Source organism: Entamoeba nuttalli (genome assembly GCF_000257125.1).
Source record: "Entamoeba nuttalli P19 unplaced genomic scaffold asmbl_1988, whole genome shotgun sequence".
Taxonomy (NCBI): Eukaryota; Evosea; order Mastigamoebida; family Endamoebidae; genus Entamoeba; species Entamoeba nuttalli.
In genome coordinates this window covers 1-7,504 of record NW_008574997.1, presented here as the reverse complement: position 1 = coordinate 7,504, position 7,504 = coordinate 1, and the positions used below count along the sequence as shown (strand labels likewise).

Below are 7,504 nucleotides of genomic sequence, written 5' to 3'. Positions count from 1 at the left end.
TTTTCTTTTATTTTATGTGACATTTTAATAGATTCATTTCCACCCGTAAATAAAATATAATTTATCATCATAATTTATCCATTTTATAAAATTAAAATAAAATTTTATCAAGTAAAAACGATAGGAATAAATATAGAAGATGTTATTGTAAAATAATAAACAATTAAAGTTGGAATAATACACAAAAAGAATATATTTTGATTGTTTATGACCAAAAATGAAAAGATCTTATTGCCATTATTAAACAAAAGAATATATTCATATTTATTAAGAATACGAAGAAAAGTAATTTTTTAAAAAAATAACAATATCAATAAAATACATTATTATTGATAGGAAATATAAAACAACTACTAACTATCAAAAAAAAAAAATTAAGAATAAAAACAACTATTAATAACATTAAGAATCTACTTCTATATAAAAATTAAATAAAATTTTGTTTATAATAAGAGGATAATTAAAATATAACAAAATAATATTAAACAGATTCTAATACAATAATACTAGAGAATAACAATGAAACTAAGATTATTATAAATTTTTAGAATAGTCAAAATTACTTCATCCAGGTCATTCATTCAATACTGTTTGAAGAAAATGTAGTGCTATTCATAAAGAAACTGTTGATTACTTTGTTATTAAAAATGTCTCATCAAATTTATTTATTTTTTGACGTTAATTTAATTTTTAATTATCACAAAATTATCTTTTTTAAATGCTTAACTAAATTTAAGACATTCAAACATAAAAAGTACATGTTTCAATCTTGACAAATTTTTAATTTAAAAGAATAGATGAATTACATTTCTATCTTTATTATTTTAAATATTAATCAATTTATAAAAACTCAATTTTTAAAAAACAATCGTTCAAATCAAATAACTTTCTTTGTTAAACCGTATAATTCAATAAAATTACAATTATCAAAACAATTCATGTGAGTCAAACCAATAATATAATAAAACTATTTTTAAATAACATAAATTATATTAATAAGATATAAACTGAATCTCATTTTTTACAAATAAGTCAAAACAAAATAATAATGTTATTCATTATTTTATTTATTCTTGTTAAAGATTGCCAAAGTAAACTACTTTTTGATTGCATCCCAATTGGTAATAAATTCAGTGATGGATTTAATTCTCAGACAAACACATCATCTCTACAATGTTCAACAACTCATTCAAATAAAACATATCTATTTACAAAAGATTTCAGTGATGATTCAGAAAAAGATTGGTCGGTTGGTCACACAATGATTGATGGTCAAATTCTATTTTCTTCTAATAACCATCATTTATTTATTACATCGAATTTAACTTTAACTAACCAAAGTCAGTTATATCTTCAACAACCCTTTCAAGTAAGTTATTTATTGAAAATGACGTCACAGTCTCAAATACATGTATTTCATTCATTACAAATACAAAAAAACATTGCTATAACCGGTCAATTAAAGACAAATTATCCATTAATTGTTTCATGGAGTGCTATCGGAATAGAACTCTTTAATTCTCTTCAAATTAATAACAGCACTGAATGCTTTGACCTTCTTTCTATGCAATCGTCTTATATCCTCAATACTGCTAATTCGATTAATACAATAAAAACAAATGATTTTCCTTATCCTCTTGCAACTGGTCATATTCATCTTCTTTCTGGACAACGTCTTATTCGTTATTGCCCTTCTTCTGTCCCGTTTACTAATGAAGTTAAATGTATTTTAACAACTCCATTTTATCAAAAGTCTTATTCAGGTAGTGGAAATTATGCCTTTGCTTACCCTCATTGCCCGTGCAATGATGAACATACTTCATGTATTCTTGAATTTTTATCTTCTGAAGTGTATCTTCAATCAAATGACCTATCACATACACTACTTCACATTAATCATAATACTACTCTCCACCAACTTGACACTTCAAAATCAATTCACCTTGAAGACTTATGTTTATTACGTCTCATCTCTATGAGACCATTTTCTCAAAATGTGATTAAAACATCGTTTGGGTTTATTACAAATTTTGGAGATAGTGATGGTATGTTTTTCTTTAATCCATTAAATCATACGTTAGTATTAACTGGAACAAATGAAATTTGTTTGACCCAATATAAAAATAAAGTTCCATTTACTTTTATTGGTCATGGAATGATTAATTTAAAAGATATTCAAGACTCATCTGTATTTGCTTTTAGGATAGATAATGAAAAAGAAAGACTTAAAGTCCATATCAATCAAAAAGGAAATAGTCAAGTACTGATATTTGACCAACAAAGTTATCTTGATGAATTACCATATTGTGCTGTGGTGATAATCAAATCTAAGAATAATTTCACTTGTCAATCTTGCAAAGAAGGATTGACTTTAACTCGGTCTAATCTTTGTATTAAAGATATTCATTGTATTCGTCACTCTCCAAATAGCCATTGTCTAAGTTGTAAGGATGGATATCAATTGTCTGTTGATAGAACTTGTCAAAGTAAATATTATAATATTGAAAAAATATCGTTATGCAAAGGTGATACTTGTGATTAATTAAATATTGTTTTAATAATGTCTTTCTCAACTCTTATTAATTTTGTTTTTTTTTTGGGTTTATTTTAAATAATATTAGTCATAAGAAATATTAGCTAAGGTAATAACCAGATAAACTTATGTTAAAAAACAACTTTTTTTATAACTGTATTGTATTAATTACTCTTACTAATAACCTTGACCATTTGAAGAAAAGGTTAAAGTATCAATTTACAATTAATAAATATTAATATAAAATATTATACTAACTAAACAATGCTTAAAAAAAGTTGTTAAATTAGTCACTCACAACATGAATAAAAGAAAGAACACTCAAACTTGACATTCACTTATTTTCAAATTTGTGATGTGTTGAATTAACAATGACACTGGTGGTCTTCTGTATGGTTCGTAACTTGTACATTCTTTTACAATTAGTTCTATTTCTTGAGACTCAAGACTAACTAACAGATGTTGCTTCTTTTTTATTTCAATGTCTCTTCCAAGGATAGTTTGTAAGGGTCTTCTAAGAAGCACAAATGCCATAACCATTCCAAAAGAAAAAACATCAGAAGATGGGGTGGTGAATTTATTTCGTGTTTCAGGAGAACAATATTCCATTCCAGGAATATGAGATTGAAAATGTGATGAATTTAATAAGAATTGACTCATTCTTGAAAAACAAGAGAAAGAAGGGTCAGACAATTTCATCTGATAATCATTAGTAACAAGAACATTCGATGGAGACACATTCCCATGAACAACCCCATTTGAATGTAGATATTTAAGACCATTTAAAATATCAAGTGCAATATCATAATAGAAAATTTGGTCATTCAAATTGGGATGATTAGTTTGAACAAACTCATTCAAAGAAAGTCTATGGCAGTATCCTTCTATCAAAATAGGTGGTGTTGTTTGGTAAGCATAAACCTCTAGAAGATTTTTATGATGAAATTCTTCAAAATATTTCATAGATTTATGAATTACTTGTGGAGGCAATTGTTTCAATAATAATTTGATACTAAAACCATCATATCCATCAGGAAATTCTTTTTGAACTTCTTTAAATTTATTGGCTTGTGCGTGATATATTTTAGAATAATCAGTAATACTAATAGCAGGTTCATTGATATTAAAATATTTCAAACTCTTAATAAATAAAATTTGTTGTTTATTCTTAGTAATTATAATAAAAATTAGCATACTAACAACAAGTAATGAAACAATAAGGACATAAAATTCCATTTTGTTTTTGTTCTCAACATTTCAAATTGACTTAAATATTTCTGTCTATTCCAGTATGAATTTTTCATCCACATTGTAAGAATTAAAAAAAGCTATAAAAGAAATAAAAAAAAGAGAAAGAAAACAAATTAATCAAGTTTGTAGTAAGTTTTTTTATTGGCAGGTAATAAAGCTTGTTGTTCTAATACTTTCTTTACTAAACCATAAGATATTTTAACATCAGGATTTTCTCTTTTAAAGTCTTGTAAAACTCTAGAAACTATGAACTTATTGTAAGACTTAATTTGGTTCATATGAGTGTCAATGAAATCAATTAACATTGAATGTTGTTTTGTATATTTTCTTTCTTTATCTTCAATAACAAGTCTTCCATTAACTAATTTTTGACGATGAACTTTAGGTTCTCTTGTTTTACCACTTTGTTTTTTAATATAAATTTTTTGAGGATGTTCATCACCACCTTTATTTTTAACTAAATAAGTATAACAATAAAATAAAGTACCATCTTTATCTTTAACAATTTCTTTATGAATACATTTATTTTGTTTTGACTCACTAGCATTTATTGTTTGCATTAATGGAGATGGTTGTTCTTCAATAACTGGACAATCTGGTAATAATGTTTGTGTCATTGAAAGATTTTGATCATTCATTAAATGCATTGGATATAATTCATTTACTTCTCCATCATATGGTAGTTCACTCATCATTGGTTGTGGTATTTCTGGTGGAAGATCTGTTTCTTGTTGAACTTGATTATGACCAATCATTTGACCTTCTTCAATTCTTTGTCCACATTCATTTTGTTCTTGTGCAAGTGGTTGATTAAGTTCAATAACATGTGCCACTTGTTGTGTCTCAACATTTAAATCAATTTGTTCTTTCGTTTGTATTACTCCAGCACTATTTAAATCAATTTGTTCTGGTTTCATTTGAACACTATCAGCACTAATCTCTTGAATATGAACTGAACTATCCATTTTAATTTCTTGTGGTTCAGCTCCAGTGGTACTTGTCGTTGGTATTTCACTCATAAAACTAGTCATCTAATTAATTTTAGAACTTCAATAACAATTTTACATTTATCTGTGTTTTAATTCTTTTTTTTTAATATTTTTCTTTTAATTTTACTATTTTCCTTTTTTTCTCTTTTCAGTTTTATTCTTTTTCTTCCATTCTTTTTTAGGTTTTCTTTTTATTATTTTCTTTTAATTTTTTTATTATTACTTTTTTATTTTTCCTTTTTCTAACTTTTTATTTTTTAGTTCTTCCTGACTTTTATTTAAAAATTCCTTCTTTCCTTTAAATAACAACAGGGTTTTTTTAGATAAAAATAAATAAAAAAATATTTTTTTTTCTTAAATTGAAAATTTTTATTTTTGATGTTTTGAAACTTAAAATGAATATTTTTCAGATCTACTAAAAGAAAAAGAAAAAAGAAAAAGAAGAACTTAAAAGAACTAAAATATTAAGAGGAAATGGAAAGATATAATCCAGGAGCATCTATTATTTATTCATGTGTAGCATATAGTGAAACGATATTAGTAGAATATTCTGATGTTTCAATTCCCCAAATAGATTCAGTTATTCATCAAATACTAAAAAAAGTAATAAATGTGAATGATACTATGGTAGTCAGAAAGGAAAATATCATTATTAACGTGTTATCAAAATACAATCTTGTCACTGTTGCAATCACAGGAACAACTTTTCCTACAGAACGTGTTTTTGACTTTCTGGATGATATTTATGTAACTTTTGTAAAAACATTTAATGAAGACCAATGGAAAAAATGTAGTGAAAAAACACTTAACTCTACTTTCTCTTTATTAATTAAACAAAAAATTAAACATTTTAATGACCTAACTACAGACCCTTTAAATTCTATTCAATTGACTATGAATGATACTTTAAATCAAATAAATGATAATATTGATGTATTAGTTAATCGTGGTAATGTTCTTGATGAAATTGAAACTAACTCAAATTATCTTGCTGAGGCTTCTTTAGAATTAGAAAGGTCATCAGTAAAACTTCGTCAAAAATATTACTTGACTACCACCAAAACTATCTTTTTGATCTTCTTCTTAGTTGTAGTTTGTTATTCTTTACCATATCTTAATGGTAAAAATATTAACATTTATAGTTTGTGCTATTTCTTATTGTTTGGGGTCACTGTGGTGTTACTTTTGAACAATGCCACCATTAGCTTTTTAATTAAAAATTTATAGTTTTTTTTAGAAAAAATAGTTTTAAAGAAGAAACCTAAAAACAAACAAATCAAAAATGAAAAGTATAATTGCCACAACACTTGATGGATTTACTTATCTTATTAATACTCAAAACAACCAAATTCAGTGTAAATGGAAACAACCACAAAACATAACCTCAGCTTCAACAGTGTCATATAACCCATCACAAAGTAAATTTATATTATGTGATAATGAAAAATCCTTTACTTATGAATACTCATTTATTAGAGAAAATGTCATTGCTAAATCCCCTATATTAGAGCCACTATCATCTGTTTATTATCTTTCTACATCTTATATTATTGGTGGAACGATTAGTGGGAAAATAGTTGTTTGGAGTAACTCTAATGGATTACTTCTTAAACAATTCCAAGCCCATAATAAGAAAATTACTTCTATTGCCTATTGCAATGATAATGGTATATTGATTACTGCTGGTGAAGATTCAGTTATTCGTGGATGGAATTTTGTTAGTTTGTTTTGTAACTCTGTTCCTGAACCATTGTTTACTTATACCTCACATTCTCTTCCTATCACTGCTTTGTATTGTGGAGAAGGTCTTAACGCAGGTATTATTTCTATTGCATTAGATAATACAATGAAGTGTTGGAAAATTGGAGATTCAACTCCAACAGCTTCATTTACTCTTCCTTCACAACCACTATGTGTTTGTGTGAACAGTTCAAAAACTGTTATTTCTGTTGGGTGTATTGATGGTAAAGTTTATTGTATCCCAGTATTGTATGCTCCACAATTTGATCGTATTAATAAAAAACAAGACATGCAGGGAAAAGTATTTTATCACAGTGATTGTGGCGCTGTGAGATGTGTACAAGAATATAATGACACTTTGATTGTATCTTATCAAAATGGAAATCTTATCACTTTTGATTGTGAAACAACAGAACCATTACTTGTTAATGATGAGATTAAATCTCCAATTATTCGTTTTCAAATCATTTCTCCTCCACTTCACTTCAACTCTCTTGAAGACTTAACAATTAAAAAGTCTAAAGAGTGGAAAGTTGATACATTAATTCTAAAGAAATACCCAGCTCTGGTTGATGAAATTCTTTCAACACCAATTTCTATTTGTCCATCAAAACCTTCAAAATATGATTTACAAAAAACTATTTATTCATCAACTGGTCATTCAATTGATACCTCAACACCAAATAACCAATCTGAAATAGAAAAATTAAAAATGGAACTTCAGCGTTGGAAAACCGTTAATTCTCAGTTAATTCGTTTATTGCAACGAACAAATTAGAAATACCTTTCGGATTGCTTTAAAAATTGATTTGGACTTTTTCTTTCTTATGATTTTTCAAGTCTTTTATAATTTTTTTCTATTTAATATAGAAATAATAATTTTCTTATACTTTTATCTGGAGATGAAAAATAATGAAAAGCAAAAACAAAGAGAATTTCTCAGTAAAATGAACTAAAAAAATATATTACCAGATTATTAACAATGTCTGAT

The 7,504-nt window shown here is 26.0% G+C and overlaps 5 protein-coding genes across 5 annotated transcripts; 3 read left to right on the top strand and 2 right to left on the bottom strand.

Annotated features, from left to right (window-relative positions):
* Positions 1-1,048: 1,048 nt before the first annotated feature.
* On the top strand, positions 1,049-2,542 carry ENU1_004740 (hypothetical protein; the record flags this gene model as incomplete). Its single annotated transcript, XM_008856520.1, has 1 exon — positions 1,049-2,542. The coding sequence occupies one exon, from the start codon at positions 1,049-1,051 to the stop codon at positions 2,540-2,542; it is 1,494 nt and encodes a 497-aa protein (XP_008854742.1).
* Positions 2,543-2,854: 312 nt separating this feature from the next.
* On the bottom strand, positions 2,855-3,769 carry ENU1_004730 (protein kinase domain containing protein; the record flags this gene model as incomplete). The annotated part of the gene is made up of 1 exon (XM_008856519.1): positions 2,855-3,769. One exon carries the CDS (start codon positions 3,767-3,769, stop codon positions 2,855-2,857), a length of 915 nt encoding a protein of 304 aa, XP_008854741.1.
* Positions 3,770-3,897: 128 nt separating this feature from the next.
* ENU1_004720 (hypothetical protein) lies at positions 3,898-4,815 on the bottom strand (the record flags this gene model as incomplete). The annotated part of the gene is made up of 1 exon (XM_008856518.1): positions 3,898-4,815. One exon carries the CDS (start codon positions 4,813-4,815, stop codon positions 3,898-3,900), a length of 918 nt encoding a protein of 305 aa, XP_008854740.1.
* Positions 4,816-5,247: 432 nt separating this feature from the next.
* On the top strand, positions 5,248-5,978 carry ENU1_004710 (longin-type vesicle-associated membrane protein, putative; the record flags this gene model as incomplete). Its single annotated transcript, XM_008856517.1, has 2 exons — positions 5,248-5,865; positions 5,916-5,978. 2 exons carry the CDS (start codon positions 5,248-5,250, stop codon positions 5,976-5,978), a joined length of 681 nt encoding a protein of 226 aa, XP_008854739.1.
* A 77-nt stretch (positions 5,979-6,055) lies between these two features.
* ENU1_004700 (WD domain, G-beta repeat-containing protein) lies at positions 6,056-7,291 on the top strand (the record flags this gene model as incomplete). The annotated part of the gene is made up of 1 exon (XM_008856516.1): positions 6,056-7,291. The coding sequence occupies one exon, from the start codon at positions 6,056-6,058 to the stop codon at positions 7,289-7,291; it is 1,236 nt and encodes a 411-aa protein (XP_008854738.1).
* Between the last annotated feature and the right edge of the window lie 213 nt (positions 7,292-7,504).